The 23,253-nt window shown below is 47.2% G+C and overlaps 2 protein-coding genes across 4 annotated transcripts in view; both read right to left on the minus strand.

The window, feature by feature from the left end:
- The window catches only part of tmx3b (thioredoxin related transmembrane protein 3b), a 45,295-nt gene extending 40,279 nt beyond the window's left edge, over nt 1-5,016 (minus strand). For both annotated transcript variants that reach the window (XM_053860145.1, XM_053860144.1), the window contains exons 1-6: nt 4,939-5,016; nt 4,623-4,680; nt 3,228-3,267; nt 2,767-2,890; nt 2,592-2,637; nt 118-198 (exon numbers count right to left, since the gene is read on the minus strand). In XM_053860145.1, coding sequence (XP_053716120.1) covers nt 118-198; nt 2,592-2,637; nt 2,767-2,890; nt 3,228-3,267; nt 4,623-4,680; nt 4,939-4,972 — 383 coding nt within the window. In that variant the 5' untranslated portion in view covers nt 4,973-5,016. The remainder of the gene's footprint in view (nt 1-117; nt 199-2,591; nt 2,638-2,766; nt 2,891-3,227; nt 3,268-4,622; nt 4,681-4,938) is intronic.
- A 141-nt stretch (nt 5,017-5,157) lies between these two features.
- Nucleotides 5,158-22,760, minus strand: LOC128756254 (eukaryotic translation initiation factor 4 gamma 3-like). Of its 2 annotated transcripts, XM_053860609.1 has the most exons (32): nt 22,626-22,760; nt 20,379-20,564; nt 15,158-15,263; nt 14,781-15,089; nt 14,509-14,652; nt 14,194-14,430; nt 14,030-14,134; nt 13,701-13,973; nt 13,175-13,271; nt 12,999-13,114; nt 12,756-12,928; nt 12,410-12,535; nt 11,752-11,833; nt 11,599-11,697; nt 11,235-11,354; nt 11,053-11,161; nt 10,879-10,976; nt 10,619-10,791; nt 10,310-10,435; nt 10,170-10,251; nt 10,003-10,101; nt 9,574-9,693; nt 9,392-9,478; nt 9,106-9,231; nt 8,915-9,025; nt 8,472-8,588; nt 8,267-8,392; nt 7,780-7,872; nt 7,383-7,508; nt 7,148-7,229; nt 6,152-6,292; nt 5,158-6,086 (listed from the first exon to the last, which is right to left on the minus strand). In XM_053860609.1, exons 3-32 carry the CDS (start codon nt 15,245-15,247, stop codon nt 5,899-5,901), a joined length of 3,975 nt encoding a protein of 1,324 aa, XP_053716584.1. In that variant the 5' UTR covers nt 15,248-15,263; nt 20,379-20,564; nt 22,626-22,760; the 3' UTR covers nt 5,158-5,898. The 2 variants fall into 2 exon arrangements, with proteins under 2 accessions (XP_053716584.1, XP_053716583.1); XM_053860608.1 differs by lacking the exons at nt 20,379-20,564; nt 22,626-22,760 and adding an exon at nt 15,965-16,072.
- Between the last annotated feature and the right edge of the window lie 493 nt (nt 22,761-23,253).

Consider the following 23,253-nt stretch of genomic DNA (forward strand, 5'->3'; position numbering starts at 1 on the left):
CATTCTCATCATAGTGGTTACTTTAGTATAAAAATATTGCCAGCAATAATTAGTCATAATTATTAAATGGACCAGCAACACACGCCTGTGTTAAATGTTGAGGCAGCTCAGACTCACCCTGCGACTCTGTTGGCAAACTCCACGATGTCGTCTTTTGTCCGCGGCCCCTTGTAGTTGTAAGCAAGATCTCCTTTCAATCTGAAGGGACAAATGATTTAGGTCTCATCTTTATTTAAAACGAAGAATAATTATGAACAGTGGGGTTTGGGGGAGTTAAGCAAGTCATCACGTCACATTACTATGAAAGAATGTGATACCAACAAGTGCGCAAAGTTAAGAAAGGTTATGAAAAGTTTACATCAAGGTTTGAATCTAAAACTTGCTGCTCAGTTGTTTTTCATTAACAGCTTAGTTTCTTTCAAGAAAACACATCCAAGATTTCAGGAACTCAGGTAACAGGAAGCAAGATTTCATTCCATGTAGCCGACAGTAACCTCCTGTTTGTCAGCAAATCAAATAAATAAATAAGTGATACAACACATCTCTGTGTGTAGCAGACATCGGATGCAAAGGTTGCATCAGTCCTCAGGGTCTAATAATGTCCAGGGAGAAGCAGAGCCGAAAAATAAAGTGTCCCGACATTCCCGCGGGAAACAGCTCATGTCATTGATGGATGTTTCATCACTTGCTGAGTCGAATGTTGCGGACCCTGCTGAGATCCTGTGGCACTTTCCCAAATGAGCTGGATGGACCCGAGCGGGGAGCTCATTACGGCAGCGTGACGTGACAAATCGGGAGAATAAACCTGCAGCGAAGCCTTCGTCTCCAGTCGGCGCCAGCTCTGTTGCAGAGCCGTCAGTTTTCACCTAACTTCATTCATTAGATATAAATAAATGTCATTTGCACTTCAGAAAGGAACGTTGAGGGATAAAAAATACACGAGCTGCTAAGTTCAGAAGGTGCTGAATCCATGAATCGTAAAGTGGCACGTATTTTTATTAACCTTTTGAGACGTTCACTTCACCTTTGTTCTCTGGACTAGTAGAAGAACAGCAACAGTAGCCCATAGCAGCGACTGCAAAAACACCAACTCCCAGCTGTCCACGCCAAAAGGGGCAAATCTCCAGAGAGCTGAGACTCAAGAGAGGTTGGAAGTGGGTTTCTAAACAACACAGTCTAAACTGAAACTATGAGCACGGTTTGAAGATCACGAAGCAGATGCGCCAGCATCATTCTCCCAACCCTGAACTCTGAATCTAAGAGGCAGACAGGCTTGATATCTGCACGTCTTGACAGCATTTCTGATGACGATGATGAAAAGCATTTTAAGCAATATTTAGAGGCTGGTGGACCAACCAAGGAAAGAGTGAAGACAAAGGTAGAGAAAACACAAGTATATGTAGTCAGTAACAGAAGGAAATGCTCAAAATCCACAGTTTACTAAGCAGCATAAAAAAGTGGTCGTCAGTCAGATTAAGAAAAAAAAACATGTAATGAATGAATGAAACTTCGACTGCACTTTCTACCACATGCAAAATTTTTATATTTGAAAGTGATGATGAGTATGATCTTGTCTGATGAACGCATTTTTTATTTGCCATCACACACAAAAATCACAATCCCTCTAGAGGACAATTAAGCAGCATGAAATGTAAAGTAAATGCTGTCAAACAACACAAGACAACAAACAAACACCCACTAAATATATACAAATATGATAAAATAAATATAATAACGCAAATATAAAATAAATAAAATAAGTATAAGTAATGTGCAGTTGCTTTTAGAACACTAAGGGCACACAATATCAGTTGAAAGAAAACCTTTCTAACTAGACTTGCGTTGCTTCTCCTCTACCCAGTCTTTCCTCGATCCACCTTTCATTGCATTGCAAACTGAGCCAGGACTTTTTCTTCTCGGTGTGGGGTCTGTCTCTCACTGTCCATCTTGACTAGCTAATTTAAGCATTTTTCTTTAGCTAAACCTCCATCTGCATCACTTTACTTTGGTGTTGAGGAGCTTCCTGACACATCTCCAACATCCATCATCTCACTCCATCATCTCACATTTGTGTGACTACATTTTGGAGCACATTTATTTGGTACTGCATTCAGTTTCAAATCATTTATTAAACTGTGACGTGCCATTTGATGACCTCAGTGTTGCAGTGAAACGTCATGTTAGCAATTAGCTCGCAGTTCAAACAAAGAGCACACCATTCTGCCGTGCGGGCTGAGTGTGTGTGTGTGAAAGGCTGAGAAGACAGCGGACGCTGCGGTGCCACTTTTGGAAAATATAATAATAATAAAAAAATAAAAAAAACTACTAGTAGTAAATCTGCCGTCGACATCGATGTCGTCATGACACGTCGACTGCCGTTGGCAGACCTAAACACAACACAATACAAAAGGATGTTGTCTGTGTGTTATGTGCGACAGAAATAAATAATAAATAATTACTCATAATTTCCTGTGACTAATTCCTAGTATATGGAGGTCAAAGGGGGCTGGAGCCAATCCTAGGTTTTGTGCAGCAGTTGTTAAGGCACGTTTATCAAGTTTCCAAAAATAAAATTAAAAAAACAGACTTACAGTTTTATTGTAGGGTAGCCACGAACTCCAAATTCTGATGCCATTCCTGTCAGAAAAAGACAAAGTCGGCACCAGTGAATGACTTTAAGATGACGTCTTTGCTTTCAAGTTTAGCAGGTGGCAAGTAAAAAAAGGTATTTCATTAAGTGGAAAGAGAAAATGCTGAGTGACTCACCGGAATATGCTGTGGCGTCCATCTTTCCCACACGCACCGGTGAGCCGGAGCTCCTTAGCTCAGCTCCCACCTCATGCCAGACTGGTTCTAGTTTCTTGCAGTAGCCGCACCACGGTGCATAGAACTGGAGGATTGAGCAAGACACACATTTTAGCAGCAGAACTACGCTCCTAAAAATGATGTATTCAACAGTGCAAGCTAAAGTGATTCATTCAAAGCAGCCTGAGAGGATCAGTCTTCAGACAGACTCTGATTTGGTCCCTAACAAGCCCCATGGCTTTGCCCCATACGCATGACTTCTCTTTCTGAACTGACAAAGGCACGTTAGCCTCCATCCACCACCAACCGCTGCCACTTCCGTGCCGGATCAACCGACTGGTGGTGCGGTGGGCACAAAATAATACATCATGAATGGAACCAGACACGAGGGTGTGTGTGTGTGTGTGTGGTGTCGAACTCACATCCACCAGCCAGACATCGTTCACTCTAGTGTCTTTAAATCTGCAGGAAAGTGAGAGGAAAAAAAACATTGATATAAAAGGAAAAATAAAAGTAAAAAGGTGAAACTTTGGGAAATAGTATGATAGTTTTCTCTCACAATAATAAAATATTTTGATTATTTTTACTCTCACTATCATAAAACTAGAGAGGGAAAGTCATTTTGGATGATGCCGGTGACAAAATAAGCATCGTGAAATGGCAAATGAATTTTGAAACTACAGTGGTAGTTTTCGAACAAAAATTTCAAGATTTTTTTTGCTTCGGATTTTGAACGAAAATCCAGAACTCGACCGCCCCCGAAAAATGATGGAAAAAACATAACATGCGCGGACCGATCAGCTGAGCCACGAGGCGCTTTGTTATTGTGTATAACGCAGCCTCTGTATGCAGACGTGTCCCGTTAGCTCCATTTACTGACTGTTTTTTCTTCATATTCACACATAGACGAGCACCACACCTGCAGCAGACACGCTACATTCACTCCTACAAAAGCCTAACAAAAAAAATCGATTCAGATTTGGAACAAATCGCTTCTCGAACGGCCGTCTGGAACGGATTGTGGTCGAGAACCGAGGTACCACTGTAGACGACATGTAGTCAAAATAGTAACACATACATTTTACAATCAAAAACAAGACCTGCACCTTACTTTTAAGTAAGATATGGCACAAGATATTAATGTTCCAAATGACAACCTCATTATCAGACAGTTGAAACTGTAATTGTAAAATTAATAAGCTGATTTCAAACATCGAACATCAACAGGTCATGATTCCATTCAAGTTATGACTTTAAGTTATAACACATCGACAAACAACAAATTATGAAGGCAAATATTACTTTTACGTTCGACTTGAACATCTTAATTTTACTTTTAAAGTTTAATTTAAATTATAGTGTTGTTGTATTGCATATGTTATTACAATCTAATGCTCAAAGGTGAGCTGTCAAGTCAGTACTATCACTAACATTCATTTTGTTAAAACGCAACTGATGTCTTGATTTATGACTGTCATGTGTACTAATTACAAAAATACTAATAATAAATGAACACTCAAATCCTGAATATATCATGTTCAAAAGTTCAAATTGTCTTCATTCGTCTTTAGCAGGTAACTTGAGGCCCAAAAAAGTTGCAGTATTTAATAAAACAATATTCGAGGAACACAAGTAAACAGTTGAAAGTAAATTTACATAAAATACGAAAAATAAAAAAAAAAACACTGCGGGACGACTGTAAATGTTTTGTAAATGATTACTATAACAGAAGACAAAAAAGAACGTCTTTAATGGCAGTTTCAACGGAACATTTCTGTTTTAAAGCAGCAAACAGAGACCCTTGGTTCATGACTTACGTGTCGTCCAGATCCTCCACAAAAGCCCAAACCGCTGAGCTCAGCAGAAGAGCAGCAACTGCAGACACAAACGAAAACATCTCAAACGGCTTCGCAGGTGGCAGGTGACCTGACATTCAAGCCCCAAACATCTGGGTTCTCCCGCCTGAGACCTCATGACTGGAGCATCCCGGCTAAGTGTCGCCTCCCCGGCTAGCTCGGCATCACTTCCTCCCCCTCAGTCTCAACAGCAGACGCTTCGCACACGCCAAACGAGAACGCTGCTGAACACTGGACCACCAAACAACCGTACACTAGTAAAAACAGGAAGACAAACCTCCGCAGACAAGAGAACATCTGACTTCTGCCATCGCTCCAGATGGAAACTGCAGAGCAGGAAATACAGCTGCTAAATCAGTCGGCTCTGCGCATGCGCGCGTGACGTAAACTGTAAAATAAACCTATTATATTACAATAATACAATTACACGTATTATATTAGACGGTTTGAGAAACTTACTGAAGACCATCCAATGTATTTTATTAATTTATTTAAATTATTTTTATACTACTGACGACGAACAGGTGTGATTACAGTAGCCCACCTCAGGGAGGCGCTGTTCTGTCAGTTTCATACATTCCACACACACAAGGCGACCATTACATTATGACCCCAGGGGTCACGTAACTTGCGATGGTTTTAGATAAGTTGAAACCCAAGTTCAAAGATGTCGTTGGCTTTGTTGTCATTGGCAGCAATGATAGGTTGAATTTCCTGACCATGGGACAAATAAAACATCTCACCTAATCTAATCTAATCTAATCTAATCTAATCTAATCTAATCTAATCTAATCTAATCTAATCTAATCTAAACGAATCTCACCAAAAGGATCTTGATTGTGTGTCTCGCGGGAGCGTGGGACATGACTGCTGAAGGAGTGACGGAGGAATTCAAGGTGAGACCTCAAGGATCAGCTCCTCTTGTTGCTATGGTGATGCAGTGACAGACAGATGTTGGCGAGGAGCCTCCATGGATGATGATGTTTGCTGATGATACAGTGAGTTGTAGATCGTAAAAGTGGCAGTGGTGGGGCAGCTGAGAGAGCCCCTGAGGCATCGGTGAAGAAGAGAGTGCAGGCATGGTGGACACGACTTGCTGACTTCACAGTTGGTCTGTGAGCTGAGACGACACTCCAGCAGTCTGTCCACGGTCGCACTGGCTGGGCTTGCGTTCCGTCCTCAGCCTCGTCTCAAGTGTAACCCGCCGTGGTATGAGCGCCACCTCTTTCTTCGCGACTCACACGAAAAAATATTCAATGTTCTCCACAACGTCTCTGAGCCAGGTGAAGAAGGAGGCGACAGACTCCAGCGCCGCGTCTTTGCCGAGCTGCTCCTCGGGGTCGCAGCACGACTCCCAGCGACAGAAGGCCTCTCTGGTGACGACATCACAGTCGTGAAGCAGGTCGAAGAACATCTGCAGCAGATCTGTTGGAAGAGAAGACGTGTTATTTTGACGGCGTGACACGCTCAGCGAGGCCCCACTGGCTCACACTTGGGGTGCTTCATCTCCACCATCAGGGCCTGCAGGGCGTACAGCGCCTGCAGCTGCTGCTCTTCATCCTCCAGATACTTCTGCAGCAGCTGAGCTCGGTGGTAAAGCTGCTTCAAATCCACCTTGTAGACTCTCTCATCTGTCGAAAGACCAGTGATCACCTGCTTGTTTGAGACAATATTTTTGTTTGGTGTAAGACGTCACCACTTATGTATAAATTGATTATGGCATCTCCAGTGAAAGAGACATGGAAATTCCAGCGTACATTTGGTCCACTAAACGTGCTGACTCATGGTGTCATGGCTCCGCCTCCTCGATCCTGATTGGCCAGCATCTCAACCATACCTGTCAGCATCATGACAGCGATGGTTTATCAAGTATGTTCGCTTCAAAACATTTGCTGTTTGGTTTGTCTCAGGCAGTTGCTGGACCTCCAGTGTGACGTCCACCTTCTCACCCTCTCCAGAAGCCCTTACCTGCTCCAGTGCCACTGACCACTGAATCCAAGAATCACCATGGTTAGCATGACAGCGGTTTGAGTGCCAGTGTCAGGGGGTCTTGTCCAGGAGGACTGAGCTGAGCCAGGAGACAAAGCTCTCACCTGTGGTCAGCTTTGGAGTGACTGAAAACAGAACCACTGCTCCTCCCAGAGAAGACAGTTGTGGGGGCTCCGGTATCTTGTCTGTATGTCTCCATGATGTCTTACGTTCTGAGCATTTGGGGGGAAGCCCTGGGTCAGACCCATGACTAGCTGCGGAGGTCTCCCCCAGATGACCTGTGAACACCTTGGTATATTCCCAAAACAGCTGGAGGAGAGGGGACTCTCTTATTTAAGGTGCTGCCCCTGCGATAGCAGGAAGGAAACGACTGTCCATGGCCTCATTTAAAACTGTCACATCTTTCTTTTCAGAGGCTGTCGGCTGACCTGACATCAACACCATCACAAAAAATGTGTTGCAGCTCTGAGTTTTCACAGAAGAGAAGAGCAACTTACAGACGATGGCGGAGCGGCAGACGCAGGTCGTCAGGACCCTGACAAACACCGGGGAGGAGATCTGCTCCTCGTCGATGTTCTCCTTCGCAAGAGAAGCACAGACGCGAGAAGCATGAAGAAAGACCCTGAATTCTGTCGCCGGTGGATGTTGCCTTCAATGTGCGGGTGCGTTCGTGTTCAGGCTAAAAGGGCCAATCCGTTCCATGGCGCGATCTTTCACTCGAATGAGACAAACCTCGATCCAGTAAGAGATCATCTGGTTGTCCGGCTGCTCCTGAATCACGGCGTCCAGCTGCCTGCTCAGCTCTCCAGTGCTCCACTGCCTTTTGGCTCGCCGGAAGTCCTCACTGAACTCCACATCCTGCAGCAGAGGTGAGCTTTACATCACTTACTCCACGCTTGAAGAATAGAAAGCACAGAAAAGCCTCTTCTGTAAATACCACCCACATCTATGCTCAGATGTTCTCCATTCCGAGCCCAAACGTCATGGCGCCAACACTTATCCTTTCATTAAACACTTTAGCACTTCAACCACTAGGTGGTGGCAGTGAGCCTTCAAACTTGACAGGTCAACAAAAGCTGTTCATGTAAGTCACCCCAGAGTAAATGGTGCTTAAATACGATAAACAAACCTTGATCACGCAGGAAATGCTCTGGCTAACAGCCTGGTGTTGGATCTCCACATCTGAATGTGTGTCCTCCGACTCAAACTCCAACTCCAGGCTCTACACATGGAACCAAAAATGACACTATAAAAAATGAACGAATTAAACACTGAAAGCTGAACATGTTCCTTCATGTTGAGGATCTTATAACAGATTCACAGGAGAAATTCATTTGTTTCCAAAAGCTTGTGAGCCAGCACCACTCTTCTCTTCTGTGCAGAGGGATTCATGTGAAGTCATGTGACCAGCGTGTTAAAGCCATGACATGCAAGGATTTAAGGATTCCATGAGCAGCATGAAAAAGTGGAGAGTAATACGCAACCCGAACGATGTATAGAGTGTAGTATTGCATGACTATTTTATGACAATTCCCACTTGGTTCTTCATCAGCTTGACCTTCCTACTGATCGTATTCTGCTCCTGAATCTGAATCCCAGCAGTGAGACACACGAACCTCAGTCTTGTCAGAGGTCTTCTGCACGTCTGACTCCTCCCCGACCTTCGAGTCCAGCTGCTCCATCAGGTCTGCAGAGCTCGTCTCACCCTGTGTGACGGGCAACTCATCGCCCGACTCGACTTTCTACAACAGAAACAAGAAGCAGGGGAGAAAAGAACCTTTGAGCACGCCGGAACCTTTGAAGGAAGACCTTGACCCGAACCTCAGTTGTATCTGACATCTTCTTGGCTTCGTCTTGGCTCACAGAGTCGAGCTCCTCGGTCAGATCTTCAAAGCCCTGCTCGTTGTTTCCATGGTCATCCAGCTCACACGCCACATCCTACATATGAAGACAGAAAGGAGGACTTTTGTCTCCAACCCCGGACAGAGTACAGAGGACTGGAACAGAGTGTGTATAGAAAAGATGAGTGGCACCAGGAGACTTTCTAAACCCTCCACTCCTTCTTCGTCCCTACTGTTTCCTCCTGCACGGCCCTGTTTGTTCCACACGTTTCCGTCTTGATCTGTAAAGCTGTTTTCGACCTGCTGGCTTATGACCCTCATGTCATGGTTCCAACATATAACAAAATACATATCTAAAAATAGAAACAAACCTCGTGCCACAGTCACATCCCTTCTATGATGACATTGTAGAGACAAACAAACCTCCATTTTTTCATAACTCCTCTGGTCATTTGACTCCTCCTGGAACGCAGCGTCCGACCGCTCAGTCAGTTCATTAAAACTCAACATAGATTTGGCTTCCTCCAACTCCGTCTATGGCATGGTAACAATGGTATGGATTAGTGTAGGTCAGACAAGGTCGCCCAGTCGTGTGACACTAGTCGGAAACAAACCTGTGTGACGTTGGGGATTGACTCAGCACCGTCCTCCGTCTCCGTGTCCACCTGCTCCGTCAGGTCTTCGAAGCTGACGTCAGTTTGGGTTCTCTGTAACTCACCATCGAGCCGCGACTCCAGATCCTACACATGGACACAAAAATAAAAGTCAAGGGTGAATGTTAGATGAGGGTTTGGGCTCGTGTAGTTAATGTTTGAGGAATATGGGAATAAGGTCTTCCACACTTGGTGTTTGTGAGGACACTTTTGAGTGTGTCATATATAAACATCAAGAGAAGCAAACCTCCATCTTCTGGGGCATCAGTTCGTCTGGCATCACCGTCTCCAGCCGCTCCATGTCTTGTCTTGTCGTAGCTTCACTAACCTCATCCTGCGCAGAAACAGGACACCAAGGTTCAAAACATACTAATGTTGGGGAGCTGCTGCAGTGAGCTGGAAGCCTCATGGACTGGAGATAAAACAAACCTCCATCTCAACCACGACTGTCTCATCGTCCGTGCCCTGGAATATGATCTGCGGCTGTTCTTCAGAGCTCAACACCTTTGTGGTTTCTTCTGACTGGTCACCCAATGTGAACTGCAACGCCTGAAGACACACAACAAGTCTTTAGTTCACACACGAGACACCATTGTGCTCAGCTTTTCAAGTTGTCTTCATTCTCCTCAGCAGACTTCAGAACAGTCCTGCTCCAGTTAAGACCTTTCCATCAACTACCATCAAGCTCTACCGTTCATGTAGGGATCCAGGAACAACGATCGGAACAGAGAAAACGTCAACTCTTTGTGCCCCAAAATGGGATTCGAGTCAACCACCTAGTCTTTTTCCTGTTCCACATAGACTCCAGACTGACATGTTGCGTTGTTTCCCCACAGGTCTTTACATCCTTCTACGTACCTTCTCTCTGACAAACATGTCCACATCAGTGATCTCAGGTAGGAAGTCCTTCCACTGAAGCTCCGCCTCCCTCCACATGGCACCAGCCCCTTCCGGACCCTAATCAGAAGAGTTTCCTCAGTTGATGGTCAGTTCTTATGGACATGACAGGAGTCAATTCTACCCACCAGAGTTGTACACAGCAGCCTCAGTATCTCCACCACCAGCTCTTCTGGTTTACCCAGACGAATCAAAGGCTTTGAAATCTCCCTGAAGACAGGAGTGTGAATGAAGAAACAGTCAGTTTTGAGGGAAGCATGGAACTCACCCCAAAACCGACTTGATAGGGAGTCCTCCATGGGCCACCACAGGCGTGATCTGCTCTGCCAGGTACAGCCAGATGCGAGGGATGTCGATTTCCAAATCTTCCGACAGTTCCAGGATTTCCTTGAGCCTGTCCGAGAAAGATATGATGCTCAAACATCTGGAGTGAAGTGAAACACACCTGGTGTGAATATGAACTCTAGTCTAGGAACATCTCATGAGGTCACGGAAAGGCAGGTTTGGCAGTCCTCCATGAAAGTACATGACTCGGGGAATTGGTCAGAGATGATGTTGTTAACGTTGCCACACTGACCCCTTGAAATACTGCTCAGTGGAGACGGTGCCTTCAGTAATGAGCCGGTGGAGGAGGAGGCCAAAGCGCTCTCGAGCGACCGAGTTCTGGTCCAGTGTAGACTCCAGTCCAGTTTGAACAAAGACATGAAGTAAATCCCTGCTGTTCAGTTCTTGCACACAGAGAAGAGCCTCCTGTTGGCGAGACGCGGCAGATGTGAGTGTCGCGCTGTGACAAGTAACTTCCATCATCTTCAACAGCTTCTCTTCAGAAGAGCGTACCTCCATGTCGTTGATACTCAGGTACTCCTCAATGATGGCGCTGGATTTCTTCTCCACCTCTTCTTTAGTGAGAGGAGGCTTGGCGGGGGTTGGTGGTACTTGAGGGATCACAGTTGAAAACATGTCATTTGAGTTTCCTCACCCTTCGAGAAATCAGATCAAAGAGGATCAAACCTTGTTCCAGTTGGTCGTCACAGTCTTTGAGTGATGGAACTGATGGATTCTTTTCTCCTTCAGAGTCCAGTGGGATGTTTTCCGGGTCATTGGTCTGAAGAGGTGAGTCCTAAATAGTTGAACACGAGTGTTGAAGTCACACAAGTGAGAGTGTAATGACGGCATTTGGGAGAAAAACAGACCTCAGCCTCGTCAGCGATCTTCTCCTCGTCCTTGTCCGGGACCATCATCTCCGGCGGATCTTCAGACTTCAACACCTGTGTGGTTTCCTCTGACTGGTCACTGAGTGTGAACTGCAAGTTCTGGACACAAAGACAACACACACTAAACATCCTCTTTCAAATCTGCTGCAGTGCATGAAAGAGTTGTCTTCATCCTTCTCAGAGGACTTCACAACAATGACCTTTCCGTCCAAACACAACCCCAGAGAGCAGAGCCTGATCCTGCGCAAGGAAACGCCTTGTCCAACCCCCCAATGGAAGACAGAGAAGTGGCATGAGTCAAGGTTGTTGTTTGAAGATACAAGATCCTGGTCCTTCTATGTACCTTCTCTCTGACAAACATGTCCACATCAGTGCTCTCAGGGAGGAAGTCCTTCCATTGAAGCTCCGCCTCCCTCCACATGGCACCAGCCCCTTCAGGACCCTGATCAGTTGATGGTCAGTTCTCATGGACATGACTGGAGTCACAGCCACCCACCAGAGTTTTACACAGCAGCCTCAGTATCTCCACCACCAGCTCTTCTGGTTTACCCAGACGAATCAAAGGCTTTGAAATCTCCCTGAAGAAAAGAAGGAAAGAAAGTTGTGTCGTGATTTGAGCCTCTTGTCGCTCACTGCTCCAGTAAATCTTTGGGAAGCCAAAGCTCATGATTCGGCTCCTGACATACAATGGTCCAAACGTCTCCTGGAACTCCTCTAATTTGCTCAATGGATCTAGATGCAGCGCTGCTTATGTTGTGCATGTTGTTCTGGGGTCCATCCTTGGAACGCAACTCGAAAAAGACGTCGCCAATTCAGAACCAGGAGCAACAGGCTTTCTGAGCTAAATGTGTAGCAGGTTTGGAAAATCAATGTTTGTATCGCCTTAGTTCGGGACACGGTCTATGCTTGTTGGGTTGGAACAAAAACCTGCACCTAACCCTGGGCAAGTGTCTAAGCATGGTTGCTGATGGCCTCGGACCACCTCCAGGTCCATTCATACACAGTCACATGAGGCAAGTTGGGTTTGGTGTCTTGCACAGGGACACCCTAACCTTCACTGGGACGGGCCCATTGTTCCATAAAACCCCACTGTACTACCAGTTTCCAGTCTCTAACAAAAACCAGGAACGCGTTTTTGATCCAGAGAAGCTTACTCAAACAGCGACTTGATGGGGATTCCTCCTTCGGCAAGAATGGGCGTGATCTGCTCGGCCAGGTACAACCAGATGCGAGGGATGTCTATTTCCAAGTCTTCGGACATTTCCAAGACTTCATTGAGCCTGTCGGGGAAAGGGAGAAGGGTGTGAATGCCCCTGATGGTTCTGGAACATCTCAGGAACTCAAAGACATGGCTGAGGGAAGCCTTGTTTGGCAATCCAAAAGACTTGGTTCGGAAAGGTTTGGTTAGGAAGGCTCGTGCCAGGTAGGAGAGCCCAAGAGAGACTGCAGGACAGACTTGAAATTCGTGGACAGTAACTGCTTAACCAGCTCCATCCTGACCCCTTGAAATACTGCTGAGTCATCAGGATGCCTTCTGTGATGAGCTGGTGCAGGAGCAGGCCGATGAGCTCTCGGGCAACTGTGTTCTGGTCCAGCGTAGACTCCAGTCCGGTTTTAACAAAGACAGAGAGCAAATTGCTGCTGTTCAGTTCTTGCACACAGAGAAGAGCCTCCTGTAGGGATCAGACAAGGAGACAGAGGAGTGATGGAATGAAATATGTTGCCGCATGTTGAAGGACGTACCTCCATGTCGTTGATGTTGAGGTACTCCTGGATGATGGCCTTGGACTTCTTCTCCACCTCTTCTTTCTTCAGAGCCTTGGAGGAGGTGTGGTAAGCTTGGAAGGCCACGGTAGTCACTGGTGTCATGAGTGCAAACTGTAAATATCTGGATTTGGACCGCGGAAAGATCCACCTACATTTGTCTGGTTTGTACCCGCAGCCTTTCCTCCAGAAGACCAACAGATTTCTTCCGCCTCCGGGCATCAGTGGTAAATCAGTCATGTCAAGGATGGTCTGAAACAAACCATTGCAGGGAGCATTGCAATACGAAAACAGCCAGTGCCACTCAATAAACCTGGTTTTGAGGAAGTCCAAGATGAGGCCTATGTCCCACAGTTATATCATGCAACTTGCGGCTGGTTGACCACCACCAGTCAACCAAGAAGGCATGGATGTCAGGAAGGGACCCAACCTTCAAATGCACTTCCTCATGAGCTTTATGTACAGTATGCTTGATAAGGACAAAGGTATGTCTGATACCTCTAACATCTTACTAAGTTAGTGTAACTGTTGGCGTGCAGTTTGGACTCAGAGGTGAGGTCATGAAGATGATCAAGACACAGAAGGTGAAGGTGGGGGTCTTGCTGTGTTGACCCCTGAAGGAAAACAACCAAAGAAGGAGGAAGTCTTCCAGTCATCTACCGATCAGGAACGCCTCCTTACCCGAAGGTTTTTGAGGCGTGTCCAATCCACGGGCCAGTAATACGGTGAGCTGAAGCCGTCGTGCGCAGGCATGTATCGGCCCATTAAGGTGTGGCTCCCGCACGGTCGCCTTCCATTCTCGCATCTGTGTCTTGGGCTGACCGTGGACTCCTGCTGGGAGAGGAGGACTTCCTGCATCTTCAGCTGCTCCCGGTGCTGCTCCAGCTTCAGGTCATTGTGGAGCTGATCGATAGTCCTGGGGCCTTGGTCTTCTCTCCGAGGCACCCATTTGTTCTGAGAAGGGACAATAAGGTCAGAACGCATCTCAGAGCAGGTAGCTGAAGTCCTACCTTGCGAAGGTCCACCACATCTTGCAACATGAAGCGGATTCTGGCTGACGTTTTCTTTTCCTTCACGATTCTGCTGATGGTTTTAAAGTAGCTGTCCATGAGAGTCTGAAGGTCAAACGGAAAATGAATGAAAGGGTTGGCATCATTCTCCGGCGAGTCTTTACCTTGTTCCCGCTGACGTCCAGGATCTTGCCGATGGTGGACACCAGTTTGCAGAGGCACTCCAGAGACTCCTCGTCAGAATTCTTCAGAAGCTTGGAGATGCAGTTGTGCATGATGGCGCCCTTGATGATCTTGAGCTTAAACAGCTCGCCCACGAATTTGATGTTGCCGACCGAGCGCTTCCTGGCTTTGTACTTGACCTCCTCCAGCTCTTCAGCCAGCTGCTGCCTCTCTTCCACCTGTAGTTCACATGGAGCATGTACCTCCATTCATCACCCAGGCCAGGACTCGGATTATTGACTTGGTGAGAACGTCACCTCCTTCACAGCGTCCAGCTCCTTCTGTTTCTTCACCAGGTTCTCATCATTGTTGTCCTTCTCAAACTCCATCTGGCACTGCTGCAAGAGGAACCTTCGGAAAGTCACAGATTCTCCAGGTTTGTTGGTGCTTTGGACTTTAATCTGAGATGAGAGGAGCAATGTTTTAACCCTGGGAGTGAAGTTAATCTCTGAGGCCTGTGAAGGACCTTGAGAGTTCGAGTCCCAACAGCTGAATCGAGCAGCTAAATGACAGAGCGACGGAAACTCACCCCGATAAGTTGCTGGCACATCTTCGCATACACCACCGAAAAGTTGGGTTCGGAGATGGCCTTTTCGTGAAGGAGGTCGATGAACCCTCTCAGCCTCTCCTCAGTGTCCACCGTCAGGCACTTGACCCGCTTCATCAGCTGGTCAAACTTCTCCGGGGTCAGTTTGTTGAGGATGCTCCGCACCTGCTTCAACAACCTCTGGGTCTTGAGCGCCTCCAGGTCCTTCTCTTCGGCGAGGCCACGGGACGACATGTTCACCGAGGGCCTCCAGGCGTTGTCAGCTTTGTTGAGCAGCACGTCCGGCTGGTGCTGGCAGTGGGTTCAAAACACACGTAAAACATCGTGGGAAGCCCCTCTCAGCTGTTCTCCAAACTCACCCGCGCCCTCCATCCGTCTTCCATTCCACCTCTGCATGAGCTGGCCAGGTACGATTTGAAGTCGTGACCTCGACTTGTCCTTAGGTTCATTTTGTGTCGCGTGAAGCTGAAGAGAGGAAAACATCTGGGCTGTCAGAGGACACCCTGGACAGCTCACCAGGCCATCACAGCTTCAACATCTTTTACCCTCCACATATGCTGTCCCAGCTAGCAGGGGCAAGAGACAGATAACCCCCGAGCACCTATTGAAAATTTTGACTCAGCAATTAGCCTCTGTATGTTGTCAGACTGTGGGAGGAAACCAGAGCACAGTTGTAAAAATGAGCCAAAAAAGACTGTTTTCTTTGTGGCTGGGCTGCAAAAACAATCGGTAGAGGGCGCTACTTGATCGTGTTATAATGAAGGATATGATAATGATTCAAACTTCGCGTGTCTACCGCTAGAGGGCGGTGGTTGACCACAACATAATCGCCAGTGTGTTTTGAAATGGAAGCATGTTGTGCAGATTCTGTGTCTAAGACTCTGACAAACATGTAGAGAGGGAACAAACGCTACAAACAAAGACATGTTGAGACCAAAACCTGAGTTCAGCACAAGGAAAAGGCAGAAGACTCAAGAATCTAGACTCAGTGTGTGCGTATCCACTGCACTTGGGTTGTGATCGTGGGGGCAGCAGCCGCAGGACAGCGGCCCACACTCTGGCAGAGAAACCTCCTCCAGCTGGTCTGAGCTACGGAGCGACCCCCCCCCCTCCAGCCAGTGCTGGGCCCGACCCAGGGCCTCCACCCATCAGACCTGATCACTTACTGCTGAGCGTGAGATCTGCGGCGTCCCCGACCTCCCGCCCGTCGTCTCCACTGCTGTATGTGCCAATGTCCACCAGTTAAAAAGAAAAGGCTTGAACGGATCCTTGTGTGGCCGAAGCCCAGGCCCCTTTTATAAGAGCTTCCCTGATGTCACTAAGAGCCAATCACTTTGTGCGACTCTGTTGCATTGAGAGGAGCCACCCTGCGCTCCTCCATGAAAGAGTGGAGGTGGAGATCAAAGTGGACATGTGACACCACCCAGGAGGACACAACGTTGACCTCCTGCCCTCCTACACTCGCTTTTTCATTTTCCAGAGTTCACGCATTTCCTAATTATTACTTCTGAACACTTCTGCGACGCTCAAGCTCTTCGTTTGTTTCTTTCTTTGTTTTCCCTCTCGTGGATACCAGAGGTCAGGGAAGCCGTCCGACTGAAGAAGGAGTCGTATCGGGACCTAATGTCTTGTGCGACTCCTGAGGCAGTTGCAAGGTACCGTCTGGTCGAAGGGCTGCGGCTTCGGCTGTTGCTGAGGCCAAGCGGCGGGTGTGGGAGAAGTTTGGAGAGTCCATGGAGGAAGACTTTCGATCGGCACCAAGGCGCTTCTGGAAAACGGTCAAGCACCTCAGGAGGGGGAGGCAGCGGAACATTCAAGCTGTTTACAGCAAGGATGGTTTGCTGCTGACTTCAAGAGAGGATGTAATTGGCCGTTGGAAAGAGTACTTTGAGGAACTCCTGAATCCGGATATTCCGCCCTCTGTAAGGGAGACAGAGCTGGAGGCTGATGGGCAGTCTTTGTTAATTTCTCGGGCTGAAGTCACTGTGGTAGTCAAAAAACTGCACGGTGGCAAGGCTGCGGGAGTTGACGAGATTCGTCCTGAAATGCTGAAAGCTCTGGGTGTTGATGGGCTGTCGTGGTTGACACGCCTCTTCAACATTGCGTGGAGATCTGGGTCGGTACCGGACGAGTGGCAGACGGGGGTGGTGGTCCCTCTATTTAAAAAGGGGGACCAGAGAGTGTGTGCAAATTACAGAGGCATCACACTCCTCAGCCTCCCTGGTAAGGTCTACTCCAAGGTGCTGGAAAGGAGGGCCCGATCGATAGTCGAACCTCGGATTCAAGAGGAACAATGCGGGTTCCGTCCTGGCCGTGGAACTACGGACCAACTCTTTACTCTTGCGACTGTTCTCGAGGGTCCCTGGAAGTATGACCAACCCGTCTACATGTGCTTCGTAGACTTGGAGAAGGCGTATGACCGGGTGCCCAGGGATCAGTTGTGGGAGGTGCTTCGGGAGCATGGGGTGAGTGGTTCTCTACTGAGGGCTGGTCAGTCTCTCTATTCCCGGGGCGGGAGTTGTGTTCGTATACTTGGATGCAAGTCCGATGTATTCCCAGTGAGGGTTGGTCTTCGCCAGGGTTGTGCTTTGTCCCCAATCCTGTTCTTGGTCTACATGGACAGGATTTCGAGGTGCAGCTCTGGTGAGGAGGGTTTGCGGTTTGGTGGCCTGAAGATCCAATCTCTACTCTTTGCAGATGATTTGGTTCTGATGGCTTCATCATCGCGTGACCTACAGCTCACGCTGGATCGGTTTGCGGCTGAGTGTGAAGCGGCTGGCATGAGGATCAGCACCTCTAAGTCCGAGACCATGGTTCTCAATCGGAAACGGATGGATTGCTCTCTCCGGGTAGGGACTGAGATCTTGCCTCAAGTGGAGAAGTTTAAGTATCTCGGGGTGTTGTTCTCATGTGAGGGGATTAGGGATTTGGAGATTGGTCGGCGAATTGGGGCAGCAGGGGCCGTATTGCAATCCCTTCGCCGCACTGTTGTCCATAAGGGAGAGCTGAGCCAGAAGGCAAAGCTCTCTATATACCGATCAATCTTCGTCCCGACCCTCACCTACGGTCATGAGCTTTGGGTCATGACCGAGAGAGCAAGGTCCCAGGCACAAGCGGCTGATATGGGTTTTCTCTGAAGGGTGGCAGGCGTCTCCCTTAGAGATAGGGTGAGAAGTTCTGTCACTCGGGAGAGGCTCGGAGTAGAGCTGCTGCTTCTCCACATTGAGAGGAGTCAGTTGAGGTGGTTCGGGCATCTCATCAGGACGCCCTCTGGACGCCTCCCTTTGGAGGTGTTCCAGACACGTCCAGCTGGGAGGAGACCGAGGGGTCGACCCAGGACCAGGTGGAGAGATTATGTCTCTACGCTGGACTGGGAGCGTCTCGGGATCCTCCAGTCGGAGCTGGTGGATGTTGCTCGGGAGAAGGGCGTTTGGCGTGACCTCCTGAAGCTGCTACCCCGCGACCCGGCAACGGATAAGCGGATGAGGATGGATGGATGGATGGATGGATGGTTTCATTTTCCCCGAAGAGGCTCCATGTGAAATATAGGACATGATCTGAGGCACCATTTTTAATGCATGGTTTCATTTGAACAAGATAACATTGACCTTTTTATTTTAGTTTCCAAAAAGCTTATTTTATTAGCTTGGTGATGTCAACCTTTCTTAGATGGAAGTATCTGTAATACATATTTATTAATCAATCAAGTATATTCAACATTTTTCTTCCTTTATTTCTCCTTGACTTTTTACACAGGGACGTTGAAATGAGATCATTTTAATAAGAGTTGAGATCAAATTTTATTTTTTATTTTATATTTTATTTTATTTTGGCATGACCGTTTATTTTATTTGTTTGTTTTATTTTCCTAAATGCCTCTTTTACTAGTTTACTAATGTGAACTTCACTGAGATCAAAGTTTTTTAAAACATATTTCTTGTATATTAATGACAAATGTAATTTTAACGTTTTTACTTGTAATGGATTGAACCCTTCCATGTTTCTCCACAGGTCATTTTTATGGCAGTGGGGGTTTACTTTCTATTCTTTCATCTGAGTTACAGTTTCTTCATAAAGAGTTTCTCTGTACAGTAACACTTCCGTCTTTTCATCTATTCAGTTTGCTGATGCGCAGCTTCCTCTTCTCCGTGGCCTGTGCGATGCTTTTCTTCCTCAACTGTATGTGACAGTCAGCTTTTTCTGCCCACATTTTTTTATCGTCTTACGACATGCAAATTCACTACGGACATCTTTGTCTCCTCCACAGTCGTCCTGTACGACTTTTTTTTTTTTTTAAATCTATGTATATTTTTTGCACACTCCACATACTGAGACATTTTTGCGGAAAAGCCTTTTTTTTTTAATGAATGACAAGCAAAAATTCTTCCTCTTCCATTTTAAAAATGATTTAATACACATGGACACGTTTTCACAGGCATCTGTCTTTTCTTCTATTCTGCCCCCATGATCATGTGATTTATTTTGATATTTTTTTATTTACATTTTAACCAACTTTCCCAGGAGAGTCTCTTTAGAGTGTACACAGTCATCTTTTAATTTTCACAGTCCACGTTTCACTGACTTACAAATACCACATTAACACTAGAGTACATAATACTACATGTTGACAATCACAATTTGTCACAGGCTTTCTTTCCCCGTTTCTTTCCTCAGCATTTTTTCTCTTCTTTTTCTTGGTCGACATATTTCTAATCTTGTTTTTGCTTCCACAACTTTTTTTTTTTTGGTGTGGTAAAGGTGGGGAGGGGGTCCGTCATGTTTCGGAACACTGTTATTTTTCACGACCGACACTTTTGAGACAGCTTGTGTGTGTACCTAGTTTAGCTGTATTTGTGAGGACATTCTGGCCAGCCTCTGCAAGTTCAAGTCTCAATTTTAGGGTTACAACCTCAAAATAATTGGGTTCCAGTTCGGTTCAGAGTCCTGGTTCAGGTGAGTGTTTTGGATGGTTAGGTTTAGGGGGAGAGGCTGGGGAAAGGGTTAAGGCCATGAGAGGTCCCCACAAGGATAGTGTGTGTTTATTCATTGGTCGTTTTATGCTTCTGTTTTTATTTAACTTTTCACGAAGCATTCCTGAAACATTTTCTTCAAAGTCTCTTCCCCACAAAACACTGTTCAATTCAATAGTTCCGTAAACAAGCTGGTGTCCAGACGTCGATGAAGGCAACACTGGCAGTGACACTTGCTCTGATCTGGTTCAGACAACAAACAAGAGCAACTTTGGGCGAGAGAGCTCTGCGCAGAGTTGCGGGCGGAGAGAGAGCAGCTGGTTCTCACGGGGTGAGCGCGGATCCTGACTGTGTTGCTAAAGAGACTCATGTGGAGCAAGGTCCTGCGGCGTGCCAGCGCTCTACGGCTCCACTGCCTTTGTGTTTGGGCAGAAAACTGCACACACACATCCCCCCCCCCACACACACCGTGGAGCCACAATGACTTAGGCGTCCGATTCAGATGCCAAAAACACACAAGCGGATGTGTGTCCTCCAACTAGACGTCCACATTAAAGAAGTATTAAAGAGCACATCGGGAACGACTGAGACAATACTTTTTAGTTCTCACCTTCATTACGGTGACGCCGTGGTGTCGGTTCTGTGAGACGCATGATGGACCCGGAGGTCAGTGGGTGCCTCCATCACAAGATAGCTCCACCCCGCCTCCAGGATCTTGCCAACCCCGAGTCAAACGTGAGGCCCGGGGGCCAAATCAGGCCCGCCCAGTCATTCCAAGTGGACCACAAGGGCGGAGCTACATTTAAGAAGCAAGAAAAACATAGATCAGCTCCACTGTGTGTCAATGTTGCGGCGCACGAACGGAGAAGCTGAGCATATAAATAAAGGAGCAGAAGTTTGTGTTCTGAGTCGGAACCATGGAGAAGCTTCATGCTAAAATCAGCCTATGAACATGGGCCTCTGATGAAGCCACACTAGTAGTCAGTTTTATCTGCAGATGAGGGGTAAACGAAAAAAATGACCAGAGATTGATGTCAGTAAAAAGCAGCGCATCTGCAGCCAGATTTAGCTTTGACTGACACTTTGTTCCATCAAAATGAAACACACAAGGGTTCCTCTCTGACAACACCGAATTTTACATGGAACCAAACGGTCATGAACTTTAGCATGAACTTTGTCCGACCCTAAAGCAAGGGTCATACAAACAAGGAAGAGGCGAAGCATGGCGGGTCCAGGACACAGCACTGCCTCCCTCCTTTGTGAAGAGACACAACATCGACAGGAAGAAGCCGAGGCTGAAACAGGATGAAGGCCACCCTGAAGCTCTCAGGCCAGGCCCTCCTCCTCCCGTCAGTTCTCGGTGAGTTCATGAGGTCTCCAGTCGCCACATCAGTTCAGCTTCCAGTCTTGGCATCTTTGCTGACAAGGACCATTTATGCTCCCTTTACAGACTAAAACATGCCTGTCGTTTTGGTACCGTCACTGGTCACATGCTTCCATGCCTCTTTATGTTGGTATTGCTGTTCACCCATATATCCACCAGGGGGAGCAGCCCAGAGTCAAAATTCATGACAACAACAAACTCCCAAACCAACATGGCGACTGTGGAAGAAGCATTGATCATGTAGCTCTTGCACTAAAGAGGAAACAGAGGCAGCGTTGTAGGAGGAGGTGGATGGTGAGGACGTTAAATATATCGCCACTGGAGGACGGAGAGTTTCCGCCATTGTTATGTCTTCTTCGTGTCTCATTAGAGCGATGTATCGGGTAGTGAGAGCAACACTGCCCCTCATGGTTTCTGGTGGTAGTGCTCCGTTTGGTCCGTATCTGTAAGGCTTGTGGAAAGGTGCAGAAATACAGAGGAAATGAAGGCAGAGCACGGACAGAGGGATCCGTCCATTTCCAGATCCATAAAGAAAATTTAGCATGAATCGACCTGAAGAGGCCCAGTGGCTGCTGAGGTCTACACAGGAGGTGACCTCTTCCCTGATCACCGGTGAAGATGGTTTCTAGGCTTCATCTTTTTGAGCTCAAGAACATGCTGGTGAATTGCTTGCTTCAACTCCTTTCAATGGGCAGCAGGGGGCGATGACAGTGGAGACCTGAACTGAACTACTGGGTTCTGTTTCCCTCCAGAAGCACATGTTTGACTGACAGGGCAACCGGCCTCAGCAGAGAGGAGGCGACGAGTCAGAACCAGTCAGAAACTAACCAGAAAAGATTGACTCATTCTGCCGAGTCACAGGTCCGAGTCGGCAAAATGAATGGGTCCGGACTCGTGCGGACAGTACTCCAGACCTCAATGTTCACCGCGGCCGAACGCCCACGTCAGCTTATTTGCATATGACCTCAGATGACCTCTGAAACAAAAGAGCCTCTTTGCTGCGTTGCATCTCGTAACACTGCAGCGATTCACTTGATTCGTCCAGTAAAGCCTCGACAGAAGCGACACACGACGGCTGCGGCAACGCGGTGCTTTTATTAGATAGAAAACATTAGAAATTCACTTTGGTGTCCCGTCGCTGAACCTCTGCTACAGAATACAACTCGAGAGTAAATACTTCTACGGTAATACTTGAAATCAGAACCGTCAACACTGACAGGTCTTCGAAGTGGTCACGCGACGCAACGTCGTCCTGTGTTTGGCACTGCTCTTCAACCAGACCTGGTCTGGGATTTGAACCATCAGGCTCTCCATGAGTTGAAGGATAGGCTTCATTTGAGGGAGTCAGAACCAAGTGTTCAGAAAGGGTATACAACCATGTGTGTTGTGGTACCACATGTAGACGACAACAACGTGTAACAGGTAGTACAGAACGTCATCAGCATATGTGAGTTGGTACGGATCCGGACGGACCTGTGCAGCCCGAGTCACCCGCAAGACGCCCAGCAAAGAGCTTTCCACGTTTGGCACCTCCAAGAGTCTCAGTTCTCCGTTCTTCATCTGGGATACACAAAACAGTTTCCAAAAATCAGATCACTATGTAGCTTCTATGCTAGCAATGTTAACTTCCATGTTAAGCCAAAACACTCCAGGACATGAGTCAGTTCCCTGCATCATTCCCAGACCGTGGTCCGACCCAGGTAGGCATCCTACGATATAATGCTAGGAGGTAGCGTAGCATGCTAATGCGGCTACATGAAAGAATGGCAGGTAGAAGCTGGAATCTTTTCTCGTCCAGTCATGAACCTCCTTGTGAACTGGTCGAGTTAGCAGTCTCTCTCTACTGCCCCCCTCTGCTACATCACTGCCTGAAATCACAGTTGGAGATTTGCCAACATGGTGTGTATGAGCCCCTGCAAATTCCCATCTAAGTGGTTCCAGAACTCATCTGTTAGCTCCACAGGTTCCTCGTTCATCGACTCTCAGTGATGCCGCCACAGACGCCGCAGGTTCTCCAAGCTCATCTACATGTTCAGCGAGTCAGTTCAGAAGTGGCGTCAGAAGAGCAGCGGCATGGAAGTGGAGCGGTCGTGTGCAAATA

Source organism: Synchiropus splendidus, chromosome 3 (assembly GCF_027744825.2).
Source record: "Synchiropus splendidus isolate RoL2022-P1 chromosome 3, RoL_Sspl_1.0, whole genome shotgun sequence".
Taxonomy (NCBI): Eukaryota; Metazoa; Chordata; class Actinopteri; order Syngnathiformes; family Callionymidae; genus Synchiropus; species Synchiropus splendidus.